Source organism: Macaca nemestrina, chromosome 15 (genome assembly GCF_043159975.1).
Source record: "Macaca nemestrina isolate mMacNem1 chromosome 15, mMacNem.hap1, whole genome shotgun sequence".
Taxonomy (NCBI): Eukaryota; Metazoa; Chordata; class Mammalia; order Primates; family Cercopithecidae; genus Macaca; species Macaca nemestrina.
In genome coordinates, this window is record NC_092139.1 from 101,196,882 (window position 1) to 101,210,598 (window position 13,717).

Sequence of the window (13,717 nt, forward strand, 5' to 3'; positions counted from 1 at the left end):
ATCTCAGTTTCATGACTTAGGACGTGAGGCTCCAGGTAAACTATGCCTCCCTAAGCATCAGCTCCCAAATCTCTAATATAGGTACATGAACAGTAATCACTTCATGGGAGGGTTGTGAGGATTAAATAAGTTTATCCATAAAGTACTTAACGGAGTGGCTGGCACAGACTAAGTGCTTAAACATGTGAGCTGTAAGGAACCACACAGAGTCTATTAGGCCCTGAACGATACCCAGTGGTATCGCACATCTGCGGTGCCATGAGGGTGAGCAAGGTAGTGCCCACGTATGCCGGATAGTTTGACCGTACCTGCTTAGGGTCAGAATTTTACACTGTGGCAATAAGACCCTCTTAGAGGGGAGGCATCTGTGCTTATGGATCAAAACGCTATCTTGAATATTCAGCACGGCCTTCTTCCAAAAGCTTCAGATTATGGATGTGCATGTATTATTTATGCCCTCATAACAGCCTCCCCAAATGATGACAATCACATATTATTTCCAGTGTTTTCTGCAGTAAAAACCAAGGCACGCAGGGATCCAAGGTGACAGGTACTTGGCAGTCACACCTGTTCTAAGTGCAGCACAGCCTCCTGGGTCAGTGGACAGAACACAGACTCTAAAGCCATATGGACTGGGGTTCAATTTTGGTATGTAATAGCTCTCTGAGCATGTAATTTAATCTCTCTTGAGCCCAGTTTATTTAACTTCTTTTTTTTTTGAGACAGAGTCTTGCTCTGTTGCCCAGGCTGGAGTGCAGTGGCACGAACTCAGCTCACTGCAAGCTCTACCTCCCGGGTTCACGCCATTCTCCTGCCTCAGCCTCCCGAGTGACTGGGACTACAGGCGCCCACCACCATGCCCGGCTAATTTTTTTTTGTATTTTTTTAGTAGAGACGGGGTTTCACTGTGTTAGCCAGGATGATCTTGATCTCTTGACCTCCTGATCCGCCCGCCTCGGCCTCCCAAAGTGCTGGGATTACTGGCGTGAGCCACCAGTTTATTTAACTTTCAAGTGTGCAAAGCTTCTAGCTCAGTGCCCAGAACCTAAGACGTGCTTAAGAAATGGTAGTTAGCTTTCCCTGTGTTTTACAAACACTCATTTAGCCACTTGCCTCCTCACCAGCTCCGTGTGGATGTGTGTTAGGCATCTTAGACTTCACAAGCCTCACACCAAACTCCTGATCTTCCCATACACCCTGTCCTTCCTGCAGTCTTCTGTGTCTCACAGATGTCATCTCACCCAGCCAGCCACCATGGGGTCATCCTTAAGCCCACTCTTTTTCATTCCCCTATCCAATCAATGGAACATCCCGATGACTCGAGCTTCAAAATGCACCCCTAATATGATGACTTCTACCATCTCTACTGCTCCACCTGGGTCTGAGCCAAAATCATCTCTCCCCTGGATGACTGGATTACCTCCTAAACCTTTTGAGGATAGGTTTTACTATTCATCCTATTCTCAAAAGGGCAGCTAGGGTGAGTCATTAAGAATATTAAATCAGACTGAATCACGCCTCTGCTCAAAGCCCGCCAATGGCTCCCCAAACCACGGAACAGAAAGGCAAAGTCTTCTCATGGCCTGACAAATAAGGTCCCCATAACCTGACCTTTGTAGCCCCTATGACCTGAAATTAGCAGCCCCCCAGCATGCCCTTGGGCTCCCTCTGCTCTGATCCAACCTCCATTCGTTCCTGAAACAGGCCACTCCACTCTGCAAAGTTCATCCTTTCTACCCTTAGTGCCTAGGGCGCCTTGCACTCTTCCCCTGGATAAAGGCAGAGCGCCAATCACCTCTAACACATTACATACTTTACTTGTTTATTTTTCTGTTGTCTGTCTCCCTCCACTCAAACATAAACTCACAGGGGGAGGGACTGGGTTTTGCTTTGTAGTGAATTCTTACAATTTTCTGTTGCCTCGTATCCATTTGGAACATATGTTTAACTTTCGTATACTTACACAGGGCTCAGTCACCCTTGACAGGGTTTCTGGTTCTACACCACACCGGGGTGGCACAAGCTGGTGGCCGAAGATCAGTACACAGACTGGGCTCCTTGCTTTTCCCACTTTCTTTCTCTTTTCTTTTTTTTTTTTTTGAGACGGAGTTTCACTCTTGTTGCCCAGGCTGGAGTGCAATGGCGCGTTCTCGGCTCACCGCAACCTCTGCCACCTGGTTTCAAGCGATTCTCCTGCCCCAGCCGCCACAGTAGCTGGGATTACAGGCATGCGCCACCACGTCTGGCTAATTTTGTATTTTTAGTAGAGATGGGGTTTCTCCATGTTGGTCAGGCTGGTCTTGAATTCTCAACCTCAGGTGATCCGCCCACCTTGACCTCCCGAAGTGCTGGAATTACAGGCATGAGCCACCGGGCCCGGCCAACTTTTCCCACTTTCTTTAAATGGAATATTCAGGCATTTGCCCTTGAATTCACAGTGACCCACACCCTATTTGCTTAATCTACAGCTAGGTGTCTCTCTGTGCCTGACTCTTCGTTCCTGCCTCGTGTGACCATGGACGGAGGACTGCCCTCCTGATCCACTGCGTGTTCCCTGCTCAGGATTTGAAAGTAAAAAATCGGCCAGGCACAGTGGCTCACGCCTGTAATCCCAGCACTTTGGGATCACTTGAGGTCAGAAGTTCAAGACCAGCCTGGCCAACATGGTGAAACCCTGTCTCTACTAACAACACAAAATTAGCCAGGTGTGGTGGCGTGCACCTGTAATCCCAGTTACTCGGGAGGCTGAGGCAGAAGAATCACTTGAACCCAGGAGGTGGAGGCTGTAGTGAGCTGAGATCGCGCCACTGCATGCCAGCCTGGGTGATAGAGTGAGACTTTGTATCAAAAAAAAAAAAAAAGAAGAGGTAAAAAGTCTTTGAACTTGTTTCCATTGTAAGGGGGTGCTGAATTTGCACTTTCCATTGAAGAACCAGGGGCTGCCCCAGGCCGGTTTTCCCTGGTATGCCAGGGAGAGGACAAGGTCAGGTTCCCAGTGGCAGAGTAGTTGGTGGTCAGACAGGTGTAAACTGAACACAGGTCAGACAAGAGCTACAAGGACATCTGCCTATAAAAATATGTTTCCCATATGAGGGACCCCTGCCAGGTACACCAGATGTATCTCGTGAGAAGCATACCATACCCACGTCCAGCTCCCCTGAATTTTCTGTTAGGACAGGGCTGCTAGCCACTCTGGTACTTGCACCCCAGTGTAGCTAGGGGCTCTTCAAACAGTCTTATTCTTGCAACAGTCCCAACAGTTATAAAACTATCTGGCACCTAGAAGGAGCTCAGTAAATACTGACCGAATGGGTAGCTCCTGACCCTGGCCAATAATGGTATGTCTGATTCTTTCTGCTAAGAATGGGTGGTTCTGAAAATCTTCCAGCTGCTGATGCAGGCTGGGGAAAGGTGCAAACCACTGACATGGGAGGGAAGTATCTGCTACTTAGCTGAAGTCGAGCTCAGGGAAGATGGGGACATCTCTAAGAGGCTTCTTCTGGTAGAGGCTGAGGATGGGTCTAAGTCCTTAAAAAGGCTTCTTTGTAATTATCCCAGTAATGAATTCAGGAACAAGGGGCTTTCACAGCGTGCCACAAAGGAATCTAGTCTACGCTCGATCTGACCAAGAGCCACTGCAGCCCCAGACAACCAGGTGTTCTCAGAGAGAAAAATTAGCCAGGCCACATTGTATCAACATCACTCCAACTGTTTACAGTGAAAGATGTCAATGACGATTGCCTTTATGAAGGACACTCTCTCTTGGATCGGAACATTCTACATTTATGGGCCTAACAAGCTTTCTTCCTATTCCATGACCTGGCTTCTGATAGTTCGGTTTAGAAAAACGATCACACACATACGAAAGTGATACAAAATAGGGACATATGGAGAAGAGATGAGCTTACTTATTTTCTTTTCATCTCTGTACTTTTCCAGAAAAATCAGGGTGGGCATGGGAAAACCTCTGATGTTTTATACTCCTTTGCTGGTGATAGATAAACACGCAATGCACTCTGCCTTGTTATTGAGTTCCTTGAAGGCAGGTGCTGTGTTCTCAACAGCTTTAGGTAACAACAGCCTCTAATGTATTCCTCTTCACAGTGGGGGCCTACCAAATGCTAGAAATAAACCAACGAAAGAATGAACAAATAAAATGCAGCCCATTAACTCAGCTCCTTGCATTCAAATTTACCTTGTCCCTGTCCCGACCTTGGCCCATATACCCTGCTCAGCCCCAGGAGCTGCCTTGAATCTGAGAGTCCTCCAAATCAAGTCCTTGGGCCAGCTAGGGGAGCAGCAAGAGCTCTGGTGCCTTCCCTTGAATGGATGATATCAGCGTATTTAAAATAACCACGATAATTCATGTTGTTATTGGCTACAGAGCTCCACTAGCACTATAGCCATTGCAAGCTGCAAGAGGATAAACGTGATTTCCTAGCTACAGCTCTACAATTTCTGATGACCTGTTCTGGTGACTATGGTGGTTATACTTATCGAACGGAGACTTATAGCTCTAACTGTATGGTGCAGGTGGCGTATTTTTGGAAAAAGACTCTGAGATGGAAGTCAGCATACAAGAGGTTTATTAGAGAGAGCTCTTGAGAACAGCACCTATGAAAGGGAAGGGGAAAGCAGGACTAGGCAGAGGGGAAAATCGACCTGTGAGGCAGTCTCTGAGTGTAGCAGATGATCCTGCAGGATCTCATGTCCATCAGTCATTCCATGATGTGTGGTGTCCCGGGAAGGGGTGTGGGCACAGGCATGGCCACTCACTTCAACTAAGGCAACTGCAAAAAGGGCCGATGCTGGGGAGCCCCTTCTGCAGGGACTACTCCCAGCAGCTGGGGTAATAAGGTCTTTATTCCCAAAGGAGAATGTGGGAGTCTAGTGCATACGACCACCATTCTCACCCGATGAGACAGAGCACAATTAGGAGCTCCTCCGTGACACCTTCCCAGCTACCTTCTCTAACCCCCTCTAGGAGAGGTGACAACTCTCACTGAGCCCTCATTACTCATCTCCTTATTTGCAGAGCCAGCCATAGTGCTTGACACCCAGTAGGGACGCAATAAAGGCCGGCAGAAGAAATGCATCACTGAACACTCAACAACAGCATAAAGAAATGAATAAAACACCATGTAATTATAGAAAAACTGCCCCTCGTGAGTTCACGGTGATCAGAAAGAGGAAAACAAAGCAGACACGACAGGGGAACTTGCAAAGGGCAGCGGATGGAAGCCAAGACACAGGCACTCTGATCTCAACTCTGGGAAAAGCCTGCATCCTTCTGAGCTTCCGTTTCTTTCTTTATGAAACAAAAGGACATGTCCACACGTTCTATGAAGATTAGAGAGCTGTGACATACTCAGTTTCAACAGGTGTCCTAAATGAGGTCATTGCCAGTGTCATTACTGACATGAATAAGAAAAGTAAATTTTGATCCCGATAAGGGAAAGAGTCCCGGGGATCACAATGTCATTCCCATGATTTGGTGAAGACTTTCCTCAATTAGCCCAGAGCTCAGACGCCCTGAGAAGGAAGCAGGGAGTGACCGGGGCAGGCAAGGAAGTTCACGCTCTGTTCGTGAATAGAAACAGAAACCAACAGGAATATCCTGTGATTTATGAAAATGCTGTGATTTAAAATCATTAAGTAGTATCTTGCTTTCATAGCATATGGAGCTAACAGGAATGGCAGAAGGCATTTTAAACACAGAAGGGGCCAGTGTGCAATTAAAAAAAAAAAAAAAGTAAAAATTTCACTGTCGAATTTCTTTCTCAATGTACTCATCCAATAGAGAAGAATTTTTAAAATCATATAATTTTTAAAAAGACATCTGGGAGAGGGGTATTAAAATAACAGCCTGAGATTTGTGCTAACCTGCCACTTCTCTCACATATCCATGCCACAGTTAATACACCTACCGAGCTCACGATTTCCCACTAGGTACTTTCCTATACCTCGAGGCTGTGACGAGAGTTACAATGATAGCTATAAAGAAACCCACCAGACTAGACAGAATGTCTTGTAAAGCCAAACACATACATCTCCTTAAAATGATAAACCACAACGTTAATGAAAGCAAAAGCTGTAAGAACATTTTCAAAAACTCTGGAATCAATACTCATCTCTACTACCTCACAGGCTTTCCTGGCAATTAGACTATCCGTGGATAAAAAGAAAACAATGAACGCACGTCCGGACACCAGTATGTGAACACTCCACTATCTGCATACGAAATACACACATTTGATATTCATCTGTTAAAAAATCTTCATTTACTAAAGAAATATAAACACGTTTCTGTTTTACTCTGTTATTTTTCAAATCCAAGCAGAGCTGATATTGAACCATATTTGTAATTCCTTACCCACCGCATTAGCACGACCTCATTCGAGGTGACCTCACCTTTTTTAAAGAATCAACCCCATTCTTGGCAAGCTGATACCTACAAGTATATTGGGAAGAAGCAAATGGGCTACCGTTACCTTTGAACTTGTGGAACACAGCCCACAGCTCTGCAATGTCGGTGGCAAAGGTGATATCCGTGTCAAGGACGATGACTCTCTCCAGGTTGGCAGGAAGAGTCTTGGTCAGCACAAGCTTCATCAGACCATAAATCCCAGAGTAATGTTTATTGGGGATCCAGGAAACTTCAGACTAGACAGAACAAGGCAGAGAGGGAGTTGGAGAAAGGGAAAAAAAGAGAAATCGCTATATTAATTCTTTGCTTAAACATCATAAATAGGGCCTAACACACAAAAAGTATCCAATACAAATTTGTTGAATAAATGAATGAGTTTTCTTTTAAAGATTTATATAATTTGCATTTTGACATGTGAAGTTTTCTGGAGGAAAATGTATCTGAATTAAGGGAGAGGAAAAGTAATAGTTGTGAAATAATTATTACTGCAAATCCTATGTTGAGATTTTTAAATAAAACTTTTGTTATTATAGAAATAAAATAGATCCACTAGAGAAAAAAAGGATATGCAAAAACATAAAGGTCCAAAAATGGAATCCCATTACATATACTTTTGCAACCAATATCGAATTGTTCCTATGTACATATATTTCTTTAAATCATATTCCATTTATGTGTCATTAAAGATTAGTGGGTAATGGTATTGTTAAAGCTTATGCTTATTCTTTTAAAACTGTAATTGAATAGATTGCTACTGCTGCCTTCTCTTTATTCTCAGATAAACCCACAAGGAGGACCTAGTCATCATGTGACACTCTTCACCTGACAGCAATAGAGGACACACACATAGAACAGAAATGAACCACCCATGGAGCACTGACATTATGATCCTCACATAATATAATGGAACAATCAATGGCTCACAGATGGGCAGAGTCATCAGCGAGGCACACACATGGGTGCCATTTTGTGTCCAAAGGCAAGGATAAAAATAAAAGCACCAGTGTGATGAAAGCTCTCATATATGCATAGTCATTTATGAAGATCATCGTGGGCAGAGGCCCCAACCTGGCTGCTGTGGGGAGTTTCCACGGGAGCCAAAGTACACTTATTTTCAAGAGGGTAACCCTTTTAATAGAACCTTTTAAGATGGGGAATATGGCCACCTTACCAGGATTCCAAAAAATATTCATCTCCTTTGACCTTACCTTTGACCATGTTGAGGAGATGTTCGTTAAAAAATTCAGATTTAAAAATTTTGTTTAAGACACCAAAGATGTTCATCACCATGTTACCAAAGGGCAGCCATCAAAATGCCCCAAAATGGAACAATTAATTCAGACATAATACTCTTTTTTTCTGATAGCATCCTATGTAATTGTTTAAAACAAAGTGGATTAAGATGTAGTTTCTAAAAACCTACATATGATGTTAAAGGGGAAAAAAACAAGCTTTAAAACTGCTTTTACTTAAAAGCAACTATGTGTAATCAAACCAAATGAAACACATTCACCCACATTTTATGCAGAGAAAGAAAAAATAGCAGCAAGACATCCAATTGTGTCCGGAGTTGGTTCCTTCTGGTGGGTTCTTGGTCTCGCTGACTTCAAGAATGAAGCTGCGGACCTTTGTGGTGAGTGGCACAGCTCTTAAAGGGGGTGCAGACCCAAAGAGTGAGCAGCAGCAAGATTTATTGTGAAGAACGAAAGAACAAAGCTTCCACAGCTTGGAAGGGAACCCGAGCAGGATGCCGCTGCTGGTTGCGGTGGCCAGCTTTTATTCCCTTATTTGTCCCCGCCCACATCCTGCTGATTGGTCCATTTTACAGAGTGCTGAATGGTGTGTTTACAATCCTTTAGCTAGACACAGAGCAATGATTGGTGTGATTTTACAGAGTGCTGATTGGTGCATTTACAATCCTTTAGCTAGACACAGAGTGCTGATTGGTGCATTTTTACAGAGTGCTGATTGGTGCACTTACAATCCTTTAGCTAGACACAGAGTGCTGATTGGTGCATTTTTACAGAGTGCTGATTGGTGCACTTACAATCCTTTAGCTAGACACAAAGTGCTGATTGGTGTGTTTTTACAGAGTGCTGATTGGTGCACTTACAATCCTTTAGCTAGACACAAAAGTTCTCCAAGTCCCCACTCGACCCAGGAAGTCCACTGGCTTCACTTCTCATCAGTTTCAAGAAAAAGCATCCCTAACTCTGTGTATGAGACCCTGTCACCTTACACCCAGGCATCATGGAGGAGGGGAAAAAGGACAGGAGTTCAAATCTGGGCTCTAGCCCCACAGAGCATTTGATCTCTCTAAGCTTTGGTTTCTTTATCTGTAAAATGGAGTGTGTTTCAGAGATGGAATGGGTCTCATGAGTCAGCATGGGGAGCCTATCTCATAGCTTCCCTAAATCGGCCTCCTGTGTGCCTGTTTTCCCACCATCACCAGACTATGACATGTTTGAAAACAATGTGGTTACTTAGTTTTTCTTTTAAAAGTAGTTGCTCATTTTTAAAGTTGGTAAAATGGAGATGATGCCCACTTCACACGGTTGTATAAAAATTAAAAGATATTAAAGGACTCAAGGGCCTGGTACCCACCCTTCTTCCTGATCCCTCTATCTTATTCCAAGTATTTAGATATCAATGCCTCTTCCAGTACATCCTGATGAAGGTAAGGGTCTCCAGGATGTATGCAGGAGAGCAAAAAACCGAGGTGGCAGAGTCAGACATGCCTGGATTTAGATTCTAGTATCATCACTTAATCGCCATGTCACCTTGGACAGGTTTGCTCAGCTTGTCTGAGTTTCTGCTACTTATAAAGGTCATCCCTCCTTTTTAAAAAAATTTTAAAGTTTAGATTCTGGGGGTACACACGCATGTTTGTTACATGAGTACACTGTGTAATGGTGGAGACTGGACTTCCAGTACACCTGTCACCTGAATGTTGAACATTGTATCCAGCAGGCAATTTTTCACCCCTTACCCAGCTTTCTTACCCCTTACCCCTTTCTTCTTTTGGAGACCCCAGTGTCTATTATTTCCAACTTTGTATCCATGTATGCCTATTGTTTTAGCTTCCACCTGTAAGTGAAAAAGTGTGATATTTGATTTTCTGCTTCTGAGTTAGCTCGCTTAGGATAATGGCCTCCAGCTCCATCCTTGTTGCTACACTTACTTCATCCTATCATGCAGGGTGTGGGTGGAAACAGCACACTCTCCTGGGGAATCTAAGGAAGATTTAATAAAAGGACTACTTAATCTAAGTATATGCAGAATTAGAGGCAGTTTAACAAGAACTGTGCAGTTACTAGAGGACGGGAAGAGTACTTGGGGCCATTACTACCCCAAGGCCAAAAGGGTCTAGGCCAACAGATGCTGGAATCCAGAGAGAACTGCTGTATGAGTAAGGCCACCTGGCTGAGGCAGTGACCTTCAGCAGAGGGACACAGGCTACCTGTGGCAACCCCTAAGCCAGAACAGGAAAAAAACATCTCAATGTCACTCTCCTCCTGCCCACCAGTATCCCGGGAGGGCAGCCCTCTGGTCAACCCTAATGGAAACCAGAGCGAAAGTGAGATTAGAGATGCTTTATGCATCAGCCTCATGGAGCATAAAGTGAGGGTTAGGGCAAGAGAGTACCTAGAAGGAAAAAACTCACACAACCAACAGAGTCATACCGTTAACACAAGGACAAATTAAATGAACAACAACAAAATCAAAGCACAATGCCTTGGCCGGGTGCAGTGGCTCACGCCTGTAATCCCAGGATTTTAGGAGGCTGAGGCAGGTGGATCACCTGAGGTCAGGAGCTTGAGACCAGCCTGAACAACATGGAGAAATGCCGTCTCTACTAAAAATACAAAATTAGCCAGGCGTGGTGGCACACACCTGTAATCCCAGCTACTCGGGAGGCTCAGGCAGGAGAATCGCTGGAACCTGGGAGGCAGAGGTTGCATTGAGCAGAGCTCACACCATTGTACTCCAGCCTGGGCAACAAAAGTGAAACTCTGTCTCAAAAAAAAAAAAAAAGCACAATGTCTTGTATATAATAGGTACAAAACACATTTCTGGAACAGATGGATGGATGGATGGATGGATGGATGGATGGATGGATGGATGAATGGATGATGGATGGATGGATGATGGATGAATGGATGGATGAATGGATGATGGATGAATGGATGGATAGATGGATGGATGGATGATGGATAAATGGATGGATGGATGGATGGATGGATGATGGATGAATGGACGGATGAATGGATGGATGAATGGATGATGGATGGATGGATGGATGATGGATGAATGGATGGATAGACGGATGGATGGATGAATGGATGATGGATGAATGGATGGATGGATGGATGATGGATGAACAGACGGATGGATGATGGATGGCAGGCAGGCATAGGAAGGCAGGAGATTTGTCTACAATCCCACAGCAAGCAAGATGCAAAGCTCTAAGAGTCACAATTTGCCAGGAGAAGGTTTGTGTTCTTTCCCCAAACTACATTATCCTTCCTTTGGAGTGAGATTCCTGACTAGCCATCACGGTAGGATCCAAGGACTCAGTGAGGAATTCCCTCCCATATGCTTTGTAAACATCTTCCTCATGAAAGCCCTGGCCTTTGGGGCTCAGCTCAGCCTCCTCTCTCCTCTAACAATCTGCCTGAACCGAGGCTTGGCAATCATCAGTCCATGCTGCAGGGCTGTGCTATTTAATCAGACCTTTGATTAACTTACTCATCTATTTTGGTTACCATCAAAGCAGGAGAGCTGGGTGAAGACTAAACACCAGAGTGATGGGTTAAGCTGTCTAATTAGATTGCCCTGACTCTCCGTTTTATTTTTAACAGGCATGTGAGGCACTCAGTTACACTGCAAAACAGGAAGACTACAGGAATAAATTAATCTCAACATGAGCCCAGTCCTGAATGTCGCTCCAAGTCCCCAACTTAATGCATAATCAATTAAGTCCGAGTGTTCAATTAGTCATAAAAGAGGCAATGGGATGAGTTTGTATTCAGAAAGAAAGCCCCAGGAAAAGGTGGAAAATTAAGAAATTTTGTGGAGGGGAAAGAACGTGTGGTAAGAAGCAGGTACATTTATTACGAATAGCTCAGCCTCTTAGAGACAGCGTGATATCTAGCACACGCTTCCCCCACCTCCGTCCATACTCTCCTCCTCCAAGTCTCAACTTAGAAATCACTGCCTTCCAGCCACCACCACCCCCACAGCCCCAGGCTGGATTAGGGGCTCCCAAAGCAAGAAGCAAGCTGTTTCCCTTCCTCTAGCACAGCATGTTATCCTGCTGGGTTCAATTTTCCATGCCCCTCTCCTGCACTTGACTGAAACTCCTTGAGGCAGGGACAATGTCTTTTTTACTGTGGTAACAACATAGTAATTACTCAAAAACTGTTTGATGAATGTGCATGACTATGGAGTCAGCCAGGTCTGAGTTCATTTTCCTCTGACATTTTCCTCACCTGGGAGCAGAAATGTTCACGATTGCTAAAATCCAGGGTCAGTATGGTGCAACGGAAGAGGTACAGTTTGTTGAGCCCCGAAGCCTGGGCCATAGAACTGGTTCCACTTTTAATGAGCTGTGTGACCTCAGGTAACTCACTTAACCTCCTTGAGTCTTAGTTTTCTCATCTGGAAAAGGGGGGGTCTACAATGTTACGGTATTCACAGGAGAAGGTGTAGGATCCAGCCTCATGCTGGGCAAGCAACAGGTCTCCGCCAAGCCCATTTCTCCTCTCTCAGTGAATGCCTATCAGCAATACCCAAGTTCAGGTGACTCAGAATTTGGGGCATGATAAAAGCAGCAAATTCTGGTACCTTTGAAAGTAAAGGGGAAGTCAGGAATGCAGATGGTTTTGTCATGGGAAATAAGCTACTTATCACCTTGTCCCATGTTTCTGTAAAAAATGAGGCGGGCAGATCATGAGGTCGAGACATCGAGACCATCCTGGCCAACATGGTGAAACCTCGTTTCTACTAAAAATACAGAAATTACTTCGGCATGGTGGCGGGCTCCTGAAGTCCCAGTTGCTCAGGAGGCTGAGGCAGGAGAACTGCTTGAACTCAGGAGGCGGAGCTTGCAGTGAGCCAAGACAGCGCCAATGCACCCCAGCCTGGTGACAGAGCGAGACTCCATCTCAAAAAAAAAAAAAAAAAAAAGAAAGAAAGAAAGAAAGAAAAAAAAAATCACAGGCTGAAATCTGGAAAATGTAAAGTCCCTCCCTCTGGTAGATCTCCAAAACTGGACAGCACACTTTGGGTTTGAGGAGGAGGAAAAGTGCGTGGGAGTGATTAGCCATGCAACCTTCTGGGGCAGTCTCTTCATGCAATCCACACCGGTATTAATCTCATTTCCACGCCGCAACACACTTCAGGAACTTCTTACATCATGGGCTCAACGGAGAGAAGAGCACCCTCGAAGGAAGGTTGAGGAAACCTGGAGAGCACCACGCAGATTTCCCCAAGAGCATCCCATACAGAAGACAACACCTGGCAGAGTAATAACCCACCATGTTGTTCATCATTATCAACACGCCAAAGGGTTCATGTAATTAAAAAGATAATAAAAATGAGAGTTAGTTTATTCTAAGGGGCAGATCATTATCCTTGCAATGGCTGTTAATAATTCTAAGCAGCATGGTCTAAACTCCAATCAGCAAAAATGCAGTCATGCCCAAGATTATCACCTAATTCACTTACGCAAAGGGAGCACAGGCAACCCCAGGTTTTAAGGGTTTTATGTAAACTGGGGGGTGGGGGATGCTTTCAAAGGGAAATTTGCCGTCCTGAAGAAGCTGCCAATTACCAGGTAGACCCAAAGGGGAGCATCTATGAGGTGGTGCAGGTGATTCTAGGGTAGATCTGATGTCAGGTGGTCCACAGAAAAGTTGACCAGATTAGCAGTATGAGCATGGAGGCAGAGGACTAGACAGTGGACACACCTCACCTCTAACGGTGACTGCCCAAAACACAGGGGATGGAGGAAAGCCATGTCTCAATGGTGATGACACATTTCTGACCTTTGATAAATAAGGGAAAGACAGGAAAAGAGGCTGGTTTTGTCAGGAAATGATGCTCATTCCTTCTTCAAGATGTGGATTTCCAGGAGTCATTGAGATACCCTAGTCAAGATAATAATAGAAAATACGCCTAGCACATACTGGGTGTCAGGCATTGTGGCTGGCCTATTTAAACTCCTCCTAACAAGCTTAAGGGTTGTATATTATTTAGTACCCAAAGTTTGGGGGTCCTTTTCCTTAC

At 44.7% G+C, this 13,717-nt stretch overlaps 1 protein-coding gene and 1 long non-coding RNA gene across 9 annotated transcripts in view; both read right to left on the reverse strand.

Moving 5' to 3' along the window:
- The window catches only part of LOC105493993 (LARGE xylosyl- and glucuronyltransferase 1), a 634,501-nt gene that overhangs the window by 270,970 nt on the left and 349,814 nt on the right, over positions 1-13,717 (reverse strand). For all 7 annotated transcript variants that reach the window (XM_011762035.3, XM_011762030.3, XM_011762032.3 and 4 more), the window contains one exon: positions 6,492-6,663. In XM_011762035.3, the coding sequence (XP_011760337.1) occupies positions 6,492-6,663 (172 nt within the window). The remainder of the gene's footprint in view (positions 1-6,491; positions 6,664-13,717) is intronic.
- The window catches only part of LOC105493992 (uncharacterized), a 37,101-nt gene continuing 30,053 nt past the window's right edge, over positions 6,670-13,717 (reverse strand). The window contains exons 2-3 of one of the 2 annotated variants that reach the window (XR_011614100.1): positions 12,762-12,946; positions 6,670-12,088 (exon numbers count right to left, since the gene is read on the reverse strand). This is a non-coding gene — a long non-coding RNA (uncharacterized lncRNA). Of the gene's footprint in view, positions 12,947-13,717 lie in introns of both variants that reach the window. The other variant, XR_011614101.1, reaches the window with a different exon arrangement.